We start from the raw sequence: 18,438 nt of genomic DNA on the forward strand, positions 1-18,438 counted from the left end.
TTAGACAAATTACCATAAAATTTGGTTTAGATGCTCATGTTGCCTAGAGGGGGAAATGTAATAACTTTGTTCTTTAGTTTTAGTTTAGTTTTTTTTTTCCAAGTAACTCAATATGTTTTGTTTATGAGAAAAAGACCAAATGAGGCAGCTGTGGCTATAGAGCAGGTATCAACAAAGTAATGGTGCCAAAACAATAAAAAAAAATTGATCAAAAAAAATGAAATTTGATCAAATCAAAATCAAAAAATTATATCAAAATAAATAAAACAAATACCTGCTACATTTACATCAGCCTTAGCTATAGTTTGCATTTTGTCAACTGGTATCTTTACAGTAGGAAACACAACTGAAATAAGCCTACAATTAAAGCCTACAACTAAGGTAACCAGGCCAAATAAAATATTTGGAAGAATGATAGAAACAATTAATATTCCACTTTGGGTATATGTCTCTATTGACCAGACCAGTGAGCGGCATTGCTTTGAATTCGGCATCTTTTAGCAGACACTTCCCCATCCACTCAGATTTCTGGGCATGCTTTCAGCACTATGCAGGTCGATTTAAAACCCAGGCTTCCCTAAAGTGGTCACAGATGTGGTGGAAAATCAGGTTCCTTTTGATGCTTTATCCGTTTCATGTCTTTCTGCTACAGTGATACTTTTGTTCATGATTATTTTAGGATGATAGTGCACAGGGTTTCAAACGTCAGTATGTGCCTGGTGTAATTCACTCTTAAGCGTGTACGAAATAAGAGAAATTGATAAAAATAGGCCTAATGTAATACATAATGTTTTTACATCACATGTGTGCAGTTAATAGTATTACAGATTTTCTGTTTGTATGATTTGGTATTAATGCTCATTCAGACCTGCGCCTGAGAGAGAACAGAGATCCTGGAACTGTTTGCAATCCCTTGTCTAATAGCTGTGAAAGCTTGCCCTCTAGCAATGTTTAAATATATTGTCTCAGAGAAGGAAATTGGATAAAATCCTTAGAAAAAAAAAATCCTAAAGATCCTTAGACTTCAGGTCTTATACCATTAAATGTTGGCAAGTGCTTCAACTGACATGAAACGTGTGTTTATAAATTTGTCTGTTGAGTTGATTTTAACTGATTTGTGCAGAAGCCATGCATCTCAATCCATTTCTATTTGCACAAGCTAAATGAATTACATGGAGATTTGAATTGTACTGTGTTGTTTTTGTTGTCACTGCTCAGATTATTTTCAGAAAACAAAACATTTATTAAAAAGTTTCTCACATATAATGTTTTTCCAGGGTTTAGTTGATACCTGTGTTTTTCAATTATAAATCTTTTCACCAAAAGATATTTTTCATATATATTTAAGCTGAAAAAGACAATAAAACTAGCAACTAAAAGGTCACAGTGAATCTCAAAGCCTCACAACACCAAACAGAGGAGATGAGCTTGAGTTGTAAAAGAAGTTAGGAAATCAAAAAATCTCAGTACCATAATCCGTGTTTGGGATTTTCTAAATATATAGTTTTACATTTGTGATTTTATTAAACTGCATTATTTTGCCTTTTTACTAAGCTTTGTCAAAATACAAATGCAATCCAGTAATTAGCTTAACATCAAAATATTTGCATTGATACAAAGATCACAAGAAAAAATAAATAAATACTGAATCATACTAACATGCTGCAAAAGAAGAATTGAACTTGAAGAATAACGGCATTATGAGGTTCCACAGTTACGGAAATGATGCTCATTAAAATGTGTTACGTGGGAGGACCGGCACCACTCCTGTTTTTTCTTGAAATATTAAGCTACTACAGCAGCGGATTAGTTTAGTACAAAGACAGGAAACATGAAAACACAGCTGGCCTGGGCCTGTCCACGAGGTAACAGAATTCATCAGAGCAGTAACAGTGGAAACGCCTGGTTACTGGTCCCAGCAAATAACTATCCATGAAATTGCAATTTAGACTGTTAGATTTCAGTTTTTTTTTTTTATCTATTAAACTACTGAGATAGTAACTTGTTAAATTCAATTTGGGCAGAGCCAAGCATAGCTGCTTCCTGAAGGTTTCAAAGCTCCATGCTAAGCTAACGTAACAAATGCTGGCTGAAGCCTTATCTCACCAAAGAGATATGAGAGTGGTAATAATCTTTTAATCTAACTCTCCGTAGGAAAACGCATTTGCCAAAATGTCAAACTATTCCTAAACATTTGAAGTTTTTGATTGATTGTTAAGTCTACTTTATAAATGACGGTGGGAGAATCTGTCCATATGCTGGAAATGTCAATTCCATTTTCTGTCCACAGATTCAGGATTGAAAATGTCATTGGATTAAGAACCAAACTGTAGCTGTGTTACACTGCACAATAACACAGCTCCATGTGCAGTTCTCAGTTTGTGCAGTGACAACAATATCCAAAATGTTTTTCCATCATCAACAGGTAAAACCAGTGGTGAAGACTGTCTTGTTTGTCAGTAGCTCAATTTTAAGTGGCTGGGTCAAGAAGGCAATGGTCACCAAGCTGTTCGTGGTCCCCATGCATCTTATGAGCAGTTTTATTTATCTGAAATGCATTAATGCAATGTCATCTTTTCTGCTATTCAAAATGAGCCAAGCTGGTGGAGTCTCATCGTTGATGATTCTTCTCACAGATGTTGCACTTGTGAATCCTGTGTTACGAGTAGATGGACCAGTAGATGATGTTAAAGAGGATGTACGCTCCTGGAAACACAACCCTTGAGTACTTGTCTATGGCATGTGTGTCTATCCAAATGTTCACGTAACCTCTGGATGGCTTCACCTGCCGTGCAATTTGAGGGTCGTTCAACGCCACCTGGGCCAACATTCGCTCCTGACGACCACCATTCTCTGGCATCCCATAATTCCCTGTGGTGTTGACATCCATAGACCCATAGCCAGTGATCTGTGGGTCTATCATCATCTCATCTGGGTTGCTAATGCCACAGGTACACGGAAGCTGGAGATGAAAAAAACAAATCGGATCATGACACTACTCTCTGTTAAGTCACAGAACAAACCAAAACAAGCACCTTATTATTTAATTCTGTTAATTTATATCGTATCATTTTGTAATGAAACATTTATAAAAGGATGTTTGTGCAGGAAAGGTTCTTCCGGGTAAACAGAAAATTTGGCTCCATATGCCGCAGCATTTGGCAGATGAAGAAAAGCAATATAGTACACAAGCTGGAGTCCCTGAAATAATTTGCCATAGCCTGAGAGCAGCTCAAAGTGAGCCAGTTAAGAAAATATTCATGTTTTTTGTAAATGCCCATTAATTATTAATTTGTGCTTTTTTTTTATCAGTTTTGAGATGTTTTACTTTGTTAAATATTTTTAAATACAATCAGTGTTGATGTACAGAAAGCTACTCATGGTTCCCAGCTCCTTTCGGCTGTTTCCTTTCGTGGTTTAAATGGTAAAGCCTTTTTTTGCAGCTAAAATTTGGGAAGCTGAGTTAGAACACGTCATCTACCACTCGGGAATATAAAGGGCGGATCGCTGGCTCCTCCAGTACACACTCACTGGCCACTTCATTAGGTACATCTGCACAATAAAAGGTAATCCAGTACAGCAGCTCTGCCATACATTCTACACTTTTAAGGTTATAATTTATTCGTTTTTAAGTTAAAACTGTCAGAAAGGCGATTGTGTTTTAATTGTGTTTATCACTGAGATCATGATTGTGAAGTTGTACTGAAGCACATTATATTAAGAGGGGGTTCTATTTAATTAGAATAAGGGGAAATGATTAAAATAATACTTACTCGTTCCCTCAGCTTCCTTTCTTTCCTCTCCTGTACAGTGGAGAGGTAGTTGACCGCTGCATACTCTATCACCGACAGGAACACAAAGACGAAACTAACCCAGAGGTAAATGTCCACGGCCTTGATGTAGGAGACCCGCGGCATGGAGGCGTTGACCCCGGTAATGATAGTGGACATAGTGAGCACTGTAGTAATGCCTGCAGGGGGGAGCACGTAAACAGTTCAGTCACATCTATGCTTTGCTTTACTGTATCACTGAGTTGGGCAAATCCAAATGCTGTAATTATGTTTATTTTTAATAGTAATATAATTTAAGGAGTAGTGTTTGTATATGTCTTTGAGGTTTTATTCGGCTTTTGTATTGATCACTGTAGTAGGGTCCAGTAATTGTTGTCCCACTTTCACAGGACAGTTGGAGGTCAGCCTCAGATGCATAAAAAAAGAACATGACGCATTTAAACAGCTGCCTCCCTGCAACCCCAGGGCCACATCCTAAAACTCCTAAAACAAGAGCAACAAACAGTGGCCACCGGTCGGCAGCGTAGGTCAACAGATGAATTTGAGGGGTCATGCGATGTAGCAAAGGACACACTATCAGCATGGTTCTACAGCACTGTTGTTCTGTCAGACTGGTTTAGCTACAGTATCATAATAAATATTGGATGGATGAATTGCCACAAGATGTTATACATACTTAAATTCATTGTCACTGGTTTGAATTGTACAAGTACTGGTGAAAATTATATAAAAACAAACCTAAAGAAATTCAAATTTGCCTCTGTTTGTTTAATATTCCTGTAAAACTCCAAATTAGTATTTTAGCATCTCATTGGGAGCATGTTTGCAGGTATAAAACTACTTTATCTTAGTTTAAAAAAAAGTTGAGAAACTCTGCAATAGAGCTGCAACAAGCATTTATCGGGTTATTTTTTGATTATTTAAACTAATGACTGAATCCCGTTTGGTCTGTAAGATAACATCCTGGAGTTACTTGTTGAAAACCTAAAGATATTCACATTATTCTCTTATAGGACAAGGACAATCAGCAGGTTTTACCACCCAAACATTTTTTGACATTTTTGCTTAAAGATCGTTTCTGTGATTGACTAATATCAAAAATGATTGCCTCTCTACAATGCACAATGTTACCACGACTCTCTCTTTTAGATGTGAAAGGTTTCTTTGCAAAGTCTGAGAGGTAGAATTAATCCTACCAAGTGGCACCCTGGCGGGGACGGCCCTGCGGTCGATCCAAAAAGAAACCCAGGAGAGCATGACCATCAGAGTAGCGGGGAAGTAAGTTTGCAGCAGGAAGAAGAAGATGTGGCGCCTTAGGGTGAAGTGGATGTACAAACGATTGTACCAGCCTGGGAAGAAGAAACATCACCATTACACACACATTGTCATATGTTAGCAGCTCGTACACCAATCAAACGCTTAAAAGAGAGGTTCCCAGCTATTTTGGCCAAGAGAGATAGGACACTAAATCGTTTTTTATGCTTCATCTTGCTCCTGTGAGCTCCAAAGGGACATGTGGTTAGGAGAAGGCTGCAGGGCTTTCACACTGGCTTTCACACTGGCTTTCCAGCAGTGTACAAGTGGTTGGCAGTACTTTGATTCATTTCATTTTGCAGTGAGGATTAAATATTAGTACATTCTTCTTGGTGTGACAATCAAGGTACTCCAATTTCATGTAAGGAACACTTAATCCCTTTATTGGAAACGGTTTTAAAGTAAAATAAGATTAATTGAAGTTGTGGCTGAATTGTGATGTACTTTTTACATTCATGACGCCCACATTTGGGCCATTTGCATAATGCATTTACTTTGGATGTATTATTATGTGTTGTGAATTACAGTACCTGTGCTGCTGTAGAAAGCCAGCTTGGTGGTGGTGTGAAATTTCTGGATGAGGAACTGGGACAGAGATATTCTGTCATCAGTGTTCAGAGATTCATTTCCTTTCTTCCAGTACAGCATTAGGTCGTCATCTGTGTACGCATCTGGAGGGAAAGTACGTAGAAGTAATTAACAGACCAAATCAAGACAGATGTTCTTTGAACAGAGCTGGGTGTTAATATGAACTTAAAGTGTGAGAAACAAGACAAAACATGAGAAGACCAGCACTCTAGTGTACCACTAGCTGCCCCTTGAGATGGCAGGGTTTATTGATTTTGCCACCCTTCAAGCCTTAGTAGTGGGGGAGCTAAGGGGATGGTGTAAGTGCAAAAGCTATTTCCTTTTTGAATGTGCTTAAAATTATTTCTTTTTTATATCAAGATGATTTCACATACTGTGGGTGTTTATACACTGACACCAGCAGTGAACCATTACAGACAAAACCTTATTGGAATCTGTGCTCTAGTTATTAAGATGCACATTTTGCTCTGGGCCAAAGTGCTGGACAGTTAGATGGATGAACACATGATCATGGTTAAATGGAAGGAGAAAAAAAAAGTGCGACTTGCTGACGCACTTGTCCATATTTCAATCAATCTACTCACAGCTTTCTATTTCCAGTGAACATGTCTGGGTGTCCAGAGGGAAGCGGCTCAGGTCCATGTTGCACATGGCAGTGACTGTGACTCTACAGGAAAAAAATACAACAGTAACACACAAAAAAGCAAAGTGGATTTAAACATCACACTTTTCTAAAGAGTAAATAGTCACATTTGTTTGTTTTGCATTATTTGTCTTTCATTTTAACTCACCAAACTCCTTGTTTTCCCTTAATAAGGTACATTTATGTCACTGTAAATGTGTACTTCAGAAACAAGAAAGCATTCTCCATCACATTTGTCTGTAGCACTGTTTACACTAATCGTATGTTGTACTACAGACTTATTTTCTAAACACAGTGCCTTGCAAAAATATTAATACATCTTGAACCTTTTTATATTTTGTCTTGTTACAACCAAAAATGTAAATTCATTTTATTGGGATTTTATGCGATAGACCAACACAAAGTGGCACATAATTGTGAAATGAAAGGAAAACGATAAATGGTTTTCAAAATGTTTTACAAATAAATATCTGAAAAGTGTGGCGTGCATTTGTATTCAGCCCCCTTTACTCTGATAACAAATCGCCTTCAGAAGTCACGTAATTATTAATAAGAGTTGACCTGTGTGTAATTTAATCTATGTATAAATACAGCTGTTCTGTGAATCCCTCAGAGGTTTGTTTGGGAACATTATTGAACAAATACCATCACCATCAAACCAGACAGGTCAGGGATAAAGTTGTGAATAAGTTTAAAGCAGGGTTAGGTTCTAAAAAAATATGCCAAGCTTTGAACATCTCATGGAACACTGTTCAATCCTTCATCTGAAAATGGAAAGAGTGTGGCAAAACTACCAAGACATCACCGTCCACCTAAACTGACAGGCCAGGCAGGGAGTGCATTAATCAGAGAAGCAGCCAAGAGGCCCACGGTAACCACTGGATGACCTGCAGACATCCATAGTTAGGGTGGGAGAATCTGTCCACAGGACAACTATTTGTTGTGCACTCCAAAAATCTGGCCTTTATTGAAGAGTGGCAAGAAGAAAGCCATAAGAAGTCCCATTTGCCCTCTGGTCAGATGAGACCAAAATTTTACTTTTTGGCCTAAATGCTAAACACTATGTGTGGCTGAAACCTAACACTGCACATCACTCTGAACACACTCTTCCCACTGTGTAACATGGTGGTGGCAGCATCATGTTGTGGGGATGCTTTTCTTCAGCAGGGACAGGGAAGCTGGTCAGAGTTGATGGGAAGATGGATAGAACCAAATACTGGGCAATCTTAGAAAAAACCTGTTAGAGTCTGCAAAAGACTTAAGACAAGGAATGAGGTTCAGCTTCCAGCAGGAGAACGACCATAAACATACAGCCAGAGCTACAATGAAGTGCATTAGAACAAAGCATATTCATGTGTTAATATGTCCCAATCAAAGTCCAGACCTTATTCCAATTGAGAATCTGTGACAAGACTTGAAAATGCTTTTCATAAATGCTCTCCATCCAATCTGGCTGAGCTTGAGCTATTTTGCAAAGAACAATGGGCAAAAATTTTGCTTTCCAAATGTGCAAAGCTGATAAAGACATACCCCCAAAAGACTTGCAGCTGTATTCGCAGCAAAAGGTGGTTCTACAAAGTATTGAATCAGGGGGTCTGAATACAAATGTAAGCCACACTTTTCAGATATTTATTTGTAAAAAAGAATTGAAAACCATATATCATTTTCCTTCCACTTCACAATTATGTCACACTTTGTGTTGGTCTATCATGTAAAATCCCAATAAAATACATTTACATTTTTGGTTGTAACGTGACAAAATGTGGAAAATTTCAATGGGTATGAATATTTGGGCAAGGCACAGTATATTTACTAGTTGGAGAAACATTTAGTCAAGAATAGCATAGAGCCATCAAGCCCTTCCGGACTTCAGACAAAACAGGCTGCTGCCGCTGTATTTACCGGAGACTGTAGAGCACATTGCCATCAGGATAAACCCTCAGCATGACATTATCTGTAGTGGTGTCGTGGATGAAGGAGCGTTTTGAGTGGACAAAAAACATGTCAGGAACCCAAATCTTCTTCACCAGGCGACTGTCAAACGTCATGCTCTGATTGGTGGTGCTCGGGAATGCCAGGCGCTCGTCCTTCCAGTAGTGACGTAGGTACAGTGTCATGGTAAAGTCCTGCAGAGAGAAAAGTAACAAGGTTGTTGTACAGCACTAAGATACTTTACAAAACTATTAATTTACAGGTAGCTAATTTGGTTTGATAATTTCCAATCTAGAGGCCAGGCTCTTAAAGAAATTATTTGTTGGGGAGAAAAGAAGAAAATACAAAGCCCCAATACACAAATTTATTTCAGAAATGTCACTAATGTCACAAACCTCTTTAATCTTTTTCTGTGTATTGAAAATTAGGCTCATTTATTTTTAAGACTATGTTAGAAACTTAAAGGGGAAATTATGGTGAACAGCAAATAGTTCACAGACACTGTTGATCCACAAGCGAAAAAGATCAAGAGTCACTGGTTTAATCTTTAAATTTATGTTTTATAATCTAGTTATATGTGTTTCCATTTAAAATATTACAAATACTTTTAACTACAGCTGTAAAATAAATGTTGTGGAGTGAAAAATTTTACACTGAACTGTAGTGTAGGTAGACTGCAGCAGAAAATGCCAATTTTTAAGTGAAGTCCAGTATTAAACGCAAATGTTATCTTGTACAGTATTTATTTGGGATATATTCACAAAGCAGTTTACGGCACATGGGCACTGTTTGTTTTTACTACCTTATTTTATTTCATTTCCTCTGTCTTTACCTCGCGTGCAAATGCATCGAAATCACGTTCATATGTGTACTTGTGGCATGAATGGATGACACTAAAGTTTTTAATCTGAATCTTAATCTAATTACAGAATTTTACATTTTATACCAGAAGGCTGTTTCATACTTACCATATCAACTTCAGAGATGGTATCCAGACTTTCAACCTGAACATCTACTCCAACAGGAATTGGAGGGCCTAAAATAAAATGGACTGTTAGAATGGAAGTTTAGAAATGTAAATTTTCACAAATATAAAGGCAGTTTGAGTCAGGACTGTTTCAGTCTTGATGGGACTCTACTTTTGACCTATTTCAGCCTTGGTACTATGTATCATCATCAGCTAAATCCACATAAACTTAATTAGGTCACAATAATGGATCAAAGTTGAGGCAGCAGTGGATGAAATCCAGCTCTATTTTCCACTTCCAGCAAAGAAGCACCTGATGGTTGAAAACGGATGCAAATGGATTCAGAAAAAGGTCACTTGGTGTGTTTTCAGCAGCAGATTGTTGTGTGATTAAAAGTGGTCTGATAAAAACAGCACATGTCTCTTGCTTTGAAGTATAAGCCCTGATGGCTCATTTTATACACTTCCTGTTTTCCTTTTTTTTTTTTTTGAGTTATTTGCCCCCAAAACACAAAAACAACTAAAAGGATTATACACATATACTGTGTTCCATTACTATCTTAGTATCTTTAGCTTAGCATGTTCCCTACAGTCCAAAAAGCTCACATAAAAACCCTGTAATATACTATGATGCTAAATATGTTATTAACACTTCTGTAATGTAAAGATCTGAGCTGCAATTGAAAGCTTGAGCACAGCTTGCATAGATTGTGTCATTACAGTCTCCAAAAGCTTAATGCTTATAGAACTAAACCAAGCCCACTGCACTTCCTGACTAAGTTACAATCATCCATCCAACATGTCTGGGTTACATAAACAAAATACTGAGAAATTAATTTTCTGACCTCCAAATGCTGGTCTCATGGTGAAATCATGGTCATCTATTCTCAGGAGTTGCTCAGATTTTGTCATTGGAGATTTTGTCATGTCTGGACTTCTTTTGTAAATTGGACTGCAAAAACATGCGATTATGATGAGACTTTACAAACGTTTAATGTGTCGTTTAAAAGACAAAGATCAGTTTGTCTTTTAAGATTTTTTACCTTCCAGATTTGTGACTTCCACCCCCATCCATTCTGGCCTCTCTTCGCGACCTATTAATTAAGAGCAGCAATAAATAAATAATGAAATAAATGCGAACATCTGTCACGTATGGCAACAGTACAATAATGTACAAAGTAGTAGAGTAGAGACTGCAGGGATTTTATTTTCATCTCATATATCTCTAGTTTTTTTAGTTTGTCCCCACTTGACACTTTATGTGAAATCATTTCTTCAATCCATTCTTCAGTCATAAATGACAAACAGTATAGTATAGATGGAATATATTATGATATTGATTGTCTGACATTTTCCCATTTAAACCATTGCCCCTTTGCACATTTGTAGCAGACTGAGTAAAATGTGTTGCTTCTGGCAGTTGTCAATATAGATCTATGTAGCATTCACTGGTTACATTTCTCACATTCTCAAATGTATGGATTTATTGCTTTTCTATGTTATGTATAATAAAAAAATACATATTAGCTTCAGGCCTGGGCAAAACAAGAAATCTGCATATGTTATTATTGAATGAAGAAAATCTGCAGGTTTATTTTAATGAAAATAATTATAAATGTAAACTTTAAGTTTCAAGCCTAAAATTACACAGATTTAGAGCAACAACAACAACAACAACAACAATCTTTTTTATTGTCTTTTTTTTTTTAGTTTTGATGTTTCTCACTTCACTTTTAATATGAAACATCAAGTTACATCACACACATTTTATCCACCAATTACGCAAAAGGCAAGAGAGCTTTTCCTCATCACATCCAATTAGGAGGAAGCCAGCTCTTGCCTGGTGTCACTTTTCAAGAGGCCTGCCTCTATGTACTTGACTTGTAGGCAGCAATTTCAGGTCACAAGCAGAGAGAGGGAGAGAGAGAAAAAAGATGAATTCCAAAACCCCTAAAATGGATTAATAGAGTAGAGCATGCTGTGACAGACAGGGCCAAATCCCTGTGACAACCACAGACATACATTAAAGAAACACCATAAAGGAAGCATGGAAGGGATGAAGGGGCTGCACAAAAAGAGAAAAAAAAAAAACACGAGAGTAAGAAAAGGAAACAGTATGAAGAGGGTTTCTCTGAGTCCTGGCTGCAGTGTTGTTATGGGCAATGGGTGCTACTCATCTGCATCCATCCAGCAGCTGGTTCCTAATCCTCTTGGCAGAAATGCCTCTCCAATCCTCTCTCTGCCTGCCTACGCTACACAGCAGACTGCCTGCTCTGTGTGGTTTCGACTGAGTTTGTGCTGTTTTTACTGCAGCCGTGGGTCTGCAGGCATCGCATCACTGCACGAGCTGCATCAGGGTTAATGGGCCAGATTCCTGCAGAGGTTACTCTGGCCACATTAATGTATGCTACTTCTCAAAGTCAGAGAAGAACAACTGTTTCTGTGACAAAAAGAAAAAAAAATGAAAAGTGGGAAAAGGGGTTTAAAGTTTAGAGGCTGTCTGTCTGTATGGTAACAGATGGGTAGCACGTAATGTCCTCATTTTATATATTTTTAGATTTTACTTTACAAAAACAAATGACACTGACATACAACTCTAAAATCATGAGGCAAAAAAGTATAATCCATATGAAGTAAATGCATTGTTTGCATTTCACCTGAACAATTATTAGTAATAACATTTACATACAAGCAGAATAACTGCAGCACTGCTAAGTTTGGCTAGTTTTTTTTTTAGCAGGATTAGTTTACCTGGTTTTATTCTCTATTACTATATTTAGCTGATGCCTTATACCCAATAACTCAGTGCATCAAAACTGACATTTGCACAACAGGAAATGGTAAGGGGTGAAAGACTCAACTTTTAGCTTCAGTCAAGGCCATTTATATCTCACTAACAAGCTCGACGTGGCTGCCTTGGTTTAGCTGTGTATTTGTATTTTCATTTATGCGTCTTTGCGATAAGAGCATCTAACGTGCTGTTTTGTTATGTAAATTTACATTTCTATATGGCCAAATAAATGTTCAAAAGTATAATGCTAGTTTTGACTAAGTACAGTACTGCACCTTTACTTTGTCCACAGTCCTTAGTAGGTTTAATTTATCGTTTGTGCTTCAAGAAGAGCTCATATTTATAATTTTAAAAAAGTGTTTTTCTGTCCAAGAATGATGTAGTTTCCACTCCAAATGATATTTAAAACCAAATAAAGTTTTTTTCCTCAGATGTTTTTGTCCTATTCCTTGTCAAGGCAGTAAAGGAAAACATTTTAAGTAATATGGTTAAACTCTCACAACCCACGCCATACCAGCATCCAGCCGCTTTTGCAATTTCACACTCGCAGTGGAGAGGAGGAGTGGAACGATGAGAAACAGGGTAAAGACGAGTTGGACTTCAGCATAAGCATATGAACCCCCCCCCCACCTCACACTGCTAGAAAATGAATCTGAGATTTACATAAAATTTGTATTCACAGACTGTGTGTCAGCAGAGAGAAGACTGATGTGAGAGGACTTTTAACTATAGTACGTGGGGAAAAAAGTGGCGCAAATATTTGATAACAAGACACTAAACTTTAGAGATTACAGAACAGCTTTGAGCCATTTGTGCATTCAGTCTTTTGCGCAGATGAGAGTGATTTTGCTCTTCTTCTAATTGATGATGCTCTTCACCACCTCAGGGCTGGGATGATTACTTTAAATGAGTATAATTTCATGGAGGATTGTTTAGATTTGAAAAAGCAGCTTTAACCCCGTTGTGACACATCTCCTCAGTAAAATCAGATTCACCCAGTGCTGTTTTAGTGTGTCATTATGTAAACAAGCAGGTAACGTATGCAATGTCAAATACATTTATTCATGTGGATGAGAATCCTAATAGAAAACTGCTGTTTGACATCTCTGACCTATAAATAACAACAGTTACAGCATGAAAAGTTTACTGTATCTAAAGGCAGGAGATTATGATTTGACAGGGTTTTTTGAATATATTAAGGGGATGCCAATCATGCAACTCTGATAGCATTTGCCTACTTTGGAAAAATCTTATCATCTTCACCAGAGTCTAATGCAAACACAGTTTCTCACTCAGAGGCACATGTATAACCATGTGGCTATTTCTCTAAGAGAAGTGTCTTTCTAGATGTAAAGGCTGGAAGAGGGATGAATGAAAACCTTTTCTAGAAATTGGTTCTTTTTTCCTTTATTTATATTTTTATTATTTTATTATTTTAATGAATGTATCAGACAATAGCAAATATGAGTAAAGTAAGTGTTGCTTTTCAGCAGGTATTCAAACACATCTAAAGGTGTTAACTTTGGGAAACAGCTGAGCAGACAGAATTCATCACCAACTACTTTGATTATAGCTTGATGATCTAAGCCATTTCTTAGGCAAAATGCTCAGTCATGAACCTGTGGAACTATTTCACACTGAAAATTTCATACTGTGGCAGAAACCCGTATGCATTTTCCCCCTGAGCTCTGAATAAATATAGGAAAACTTTTTAAAAAGAATTCTGGTTCAACGCAACCCAACCCTAGATTTTTTGCTTTGAATGAGAACATTTTTACTTTTGTCAAACAAAATGCAAACATGCCCTATATTGGGCTTCTCAGATGAGATCATTTCCTACTGCTTTTTGTCCTCATGATTCTAACTTGAATAATTAGTCATTTTGGAATACTGGTTGAATAAAACAAGCATCTGAAGACATCTACTTGGGCAACGGAAAAATTAATGGGCATTTTCCCCTTTTTTTCTTTGACTTTATATTATTGACAAAAAATATTAGACACACTCATTAATAATGAAAATAATAACTTGTAGTGTTGGTCTCTGATTTCATTTTATGCTTAATGTGTTCAAAACCATCTCAATGCATTTCATTTATTTTATTTAATTATTATTATATTCCAAATTCCCAAATTATATGAATTCTAACAATTTTGTCTGACACCATATTTTTAAGCCCTTTTATCATTTCTACACAACATGGAGTTCGTTCATGCTTTTATGTCCAAATGTATCAAAATTTGCATTCCTAATGTGAAAATATGAAGTGGCTTAGTGCCTTTTTTGTAGTAAATGTCACATTTTTTTCAACACCTAAATGTCAGGCTGCATATTAAAGTACTTCCCCCTGCACTAAACAGCCGTGATAAAACATTAAATTTACTTGGTAGAGCTGATTAAATATTTTTTAAGCCAAAATTTAAAAATCTAATGGATCTAATGAAGTTTGTTATGCTTTAATGTGTGCCAAAATGTAATCAAGTCAATAAATTATTATTCAATTTTGAATATCATTGTTTCTCATATAAATAATTATTGAAATCACTTCTAAAGCCAGTTGAATTCATAATATGTAGAATGAGGATGCTTTAAATACTCACATATGTAGTTCAGTCCTCACTAAAACATTTAATCTAATGGAGACATTAACAAAGCAGCATTTGGCCTAAATAATTACCTGAACATGACATTGACTACAACAACTGCTGGAAGGGAAAACAGTCATTAACTGGCCTGCAACAGTTGTGGGGCAAGAGAAAACAGCATTCACCAGTAGTACATAAATAGATGTGGGGATTTAGGTCTCCCTCTCTCTCCATTCTCCAATCTGCTGTCTGAATAAGTCTGTTTTTAGAGGGGCGGGGAGGGAGCCAGCACAGGTGACACAGGAAACACATGACAACATTGAGTAAATCTAAAGAAAGAAAAAAAAAAATCAATGGAAAATGACTTTCAATAACATCTGCAGATGCTGCATTACAATTTTAAGTTAGACATACATCTTGTTGAGATCAAAAACATAAACTGTAGTGTTTGCCTTTGCTATGCTTGTGAGTGGTTTGACATCACCTGGTTTGTTTGTACGTCTCCAGCTTCTGACCCCTCGGCTGAGCCATCTTTCCAGCTGCTCCCATGAGCCAAACACAAAAGAACACAAGAAGAGTGTCCACCTGCATGATTCACATTCCCCAGAGGAAGAACCTCTCCTGTCAGTCAGAATCTGCTCTCCTCCAGGGTTAGCTGCACTCTGCCTTCCTCAGACATTCCCTTCTCCAGCACCAGAGTCGATAAGAGGGAAAAAAACAGCAACAGCAGCAGCTACACAGGGCTATTCTACAGTCTGAGAGGAAAACATCCTATGTTGCTTAATCTCCACAGTGGGAAAAGCAATTTTGACTAAACCCATAAATCCTTGAGCGTCAGATGGTACAGATTTGATCCCTCCAGCGGCGGATGTGCCTGCCTCTCTGTGCTCTGTTCTGCTCAGATATTCTGCACTCAGATGTGCTCTACACTCCACTTTGCACCGCCCAGAAACACAAATTCTCACAATGATGCAGCGTGCTCATCTGTAAGGTCAATGCTTTACAGACACTGACTCACAGAGGCTGAGAGGAAACTCTGAGTCTGATGTGAGAAACTGGAGTCTCATATCTGGCACGTCAGAAATGTTCTGACACTCAAAAAAAAAAATTTGGGCAATGCTGAATTTTTTGCTTCTTTTGTATGTTTGTAAACCTGAAGGGAATGTAGTGTTTTGGAATAGCAGAGCTGTTCACGTTGTGCCTTTGGTGGTATCTTCTGTTGTTCATCTCAGGGGACCCAGATTTGGGAATAATTTATTTTTGGGATGCTGTGAAAATTATTACACAGGTTGATGTGTTATTATATGCAGAATATATAAAGCCAACATTGTTTTCAAAATAGAAACCTGCAAACCTAGTAATTCAAAGGGAATATTGAATATTAGGCCAATAAAAATATTTATACAATTTTTAAAAATTATTATAACATATATATTTTTTATATTCATAGTATTTCTCAACAATAATTGTTTTCTTTATTTTATCAGATGACAGATACAAAACAATTACTACATGCTACATGCAAGTGTTCTCCAACAAAGAGTATGCAATCACGCATGATTATCACGCGTGTTTCACCTTCTTTAAAAACCTCTAAGGTAAATGGTGTGTTTTTGAATCATCTACACACTAGAGTAAGCACCAGTGTCAAGGCGTGCTGTCAATTTGAATAAGCCAATCAAAATCTGGTTGACTACTGATGACATCATCCAGGCATGTGTCTCTTTTTTTAGCAGAGTGAAGAGTTGGATTATAAGATCATAAATGTGGGTTAGCTGCATGGACGTCAATCTGAAAATTGGTGTAAGTAATGTTAGTCATTGTTTGTGTTTCAGATTTGTGGATCCTTCCTAAAAGCAGGCCTGCAGACCTAGCAAGTATGACGGCTGCTAACTGCACTAAAAATAATACAAAGACCAAATATTCAGGCAAATGACCTCTCATGGTATTGTAATTATTTATTTATTTATACTGAATAACAGACATATTAGTTTATATATATATTTTAACATTGTGTTAGAGTCATGCTTCATTTAAAACAAATTCTAAATTAATAAAAAAGTTAATAGTGAGTAATAACATAAAACGTATCAATCCATGAATCTGCTCAATGAATTTCATTTTCAGGGGTTTGCAGTTAAGCTCACATCAGTAACATTATTTCACATATTTATTCAAATTAATAAATGAAAGCCGGTTAATTGGTGAAAGCTTAAAAATAATAAAATAATAATTATTATTATTAATAACAAAAATATTCTCTGTGACATCTCTCCTATAATGTTGATGTAGGCTACTACTCGCTGGTTACTAACTGGTCTAGAGTAAAGCATATGATATATTAGCTGTTCTATTTTTAAAAAAAAATAGCTTACTTTGTTATCAACAACATCGATTTATTAATAGTTTATTTTTTCGTTAAGTTGTCAAGTGAACTTACAGGATGTTTTTTTATGTGAAGCTAATTAAAAAAAAAAATCGAGAAGCAAAAAGAAAGAAAAAGAAAGAAAGACAATAAAAGAAGCATTACTTTGCAACACCAGTGGGAGGCAGTCATGCACTGCGCCTAGCCTGCCAAACAGACTTACAAGCCAGCATTAGTGAGTTCCAAGTACCCTGGTGCTATTCTGACTTAGTGCTTCAAAGCATGCTTGTGAAATTAAGGTGCAATTCGATCCCAAACCTTACCAACTGCAGTAGAAAAGCAAAGACCTTTGACCTTTTGATGTCCATCTGCTCTTGGAGCACCCTTTGCTGGCCTTTGCCGAGGAGGGGGACAAAGTATTTCCAAAGTTGTTCCAGAGTGTGCTACTGCCAGAGTTCACAGTGTAGATTCTTGAGCCCACTATCAGCATCACCTATTTTAACTGCATGTGTGCTAGAAGTTATTAATTTGCATAGTACACCATTTAAAAATGCCTAAAATATTTGTGATATCACACATCATGACATGTTAGGGTGCACTAAGGGAAACGTTTTTGTAAAAAGCCACATACATCATTCTGACCAGAAAACAGCTAACAAAAATATAAATAAATCATAATTTTGGACAGAGGGAGACTTTAAATAAGTATGTTTCTTCTAGTACTTTACATTTTATAGGGAAATGTGCTTTTTACTGTCCAACATTTACTTGACTGCTTCAGCCACGACTTTGCAGATTAAGATTTTACACAAACCATATTATCATTTTATGAAACGGGCTGGATTTAGGTAGATTAAACCATTATTATGTAAGTAGAGGACATTGGCTCCAGCAGCTACACCATAAAACACTGGTTACATCTTGCATCAATAATAACAAAGCAATGTACTATATACAGTTCAATAAAAGTAAGAGTCCGTTTTTAAATGATACTTTTCAGTGTGCTACTTTAGGTACATTTTGCTGGTAATTTAGTTATAGTGTGGTAAAATGCTTAATGCGTGACTTTTACTACAAACATCCAACATCTAACTTTTTACCTGATTGACTTAATCTGAGTCACATGCAGGATAACGCGTTGTGTGTGCAGGACATATAACTGAAGTACTTGTATCTAGTTTTTCAGTCACAAGAAAATAAAATACTCTAACACCTCTTGGATATTTGTGTTTGAGATTTAAATGTATAACCTTGTCAAATGTCAAATAATTACAGAAATTACCTATATGAGTCTTTTCCGCCATGGTCCAGTGTTTGTATACGAAACTACGTCACACTGTCTACGTCTGTGATCATCTTAGCCAATCAACGGTCGCTTTACTTACGCTTAATCCTCTTTTCCCTGAAACTAGTCTGTCAGACAGACAGGCACACTCCGTCATCGGGTTATATACTGTCCACA

General features: G+C 36.8%; 1 protein-coding gene across 3 annotated transcripts; it reads right to left on the reverse strand.

Moving 5' to 3' along the window:
- Positions 1-243: 243 nt before the first annotated feature.
- LOC137101795 (gamma-aminobutyric acid receptor subunit rho-1) lies at positions 244-18,317 on the reverse strand. Of its 3 annotated transcripts, XM_067480635.1 has the most exons (12): positions 18,259-18,317; positions 17,300-17,478; positions 15,096-15,879; positions 10,279-10,329; positions 10,081-10,187; positions 9,237-9,304; positions 8,239-8,462; positions 6,278-6,360; positions 5,636-5,776; positions 4,988-5,140; positions 3,774-3,970; positions 244-2,962 (listed from the first exon to the last, which is right to left on the reverse strand). In XM_067480635.1, the coding sequence occupies exons 3-12, from the start codon at positions 15,200-15,202 to the stop codon at positions 2,660-2,662; spliced, it is 1,434 nt and encodes a 477-aa protein (XP_067336736.1). In that variant the 5' UTR covers positions 15,203-15,879; positions 17,300-17,478; positions 18,259-18,317; the 3' UTR covers positions 244-2,659. The 3 variants fall into 3 exon arrangements, with proteins under 3 accessions (XP_067336736.1, XP_067336737.1, XP_067336735.1); XM_067480636.1 differs by lacking the exon at positions 17,300-17,478 and having other exon boundaries at positions 18,259-18,310; XM_067480634.1 differs by having other exon boundaries at positions 17,300-18,292.
- Positions 18,318-18,438: the final 121 nt, after the last annotated feature.

Source organism: Channa argus, chromosome 16 (assembly GCF_033026475.1).
Source record: "Channa argus isolate prfri chromosome 16, Channa argus male v1.0, whole genome shotgun sequence".
NCBI classification, from domain to species: Eukaryota; Metazoa; Chordata; class Actinopteri; order Anabantiformes; family Channidae; genus Channa; species Channa argus.

Coding starts and splice junctions, on each gene's coding strand:
- LOC137101795 (XM_067480635.1), bottom strand. CDS start 15,202: ATGCAGGTGGACACTCTTCTTGTGTTCTTTTGTGTTTGGCTCATGGGA. Junction 10,188..10,278: donor GGAAGTCACAAATCTGGAAG/GTAAAAAATCTT, acceptor ATGTTTTTGCAG/TCCAATTTACAAAAGAAGTC. Junction 5,141..5,635: donor GGCTTTCTACAGCAGCACAG/GTACTGTAATTC, acceptor TCTTCTTCCCAG/GCTGGTACAATCGTTTGTAC.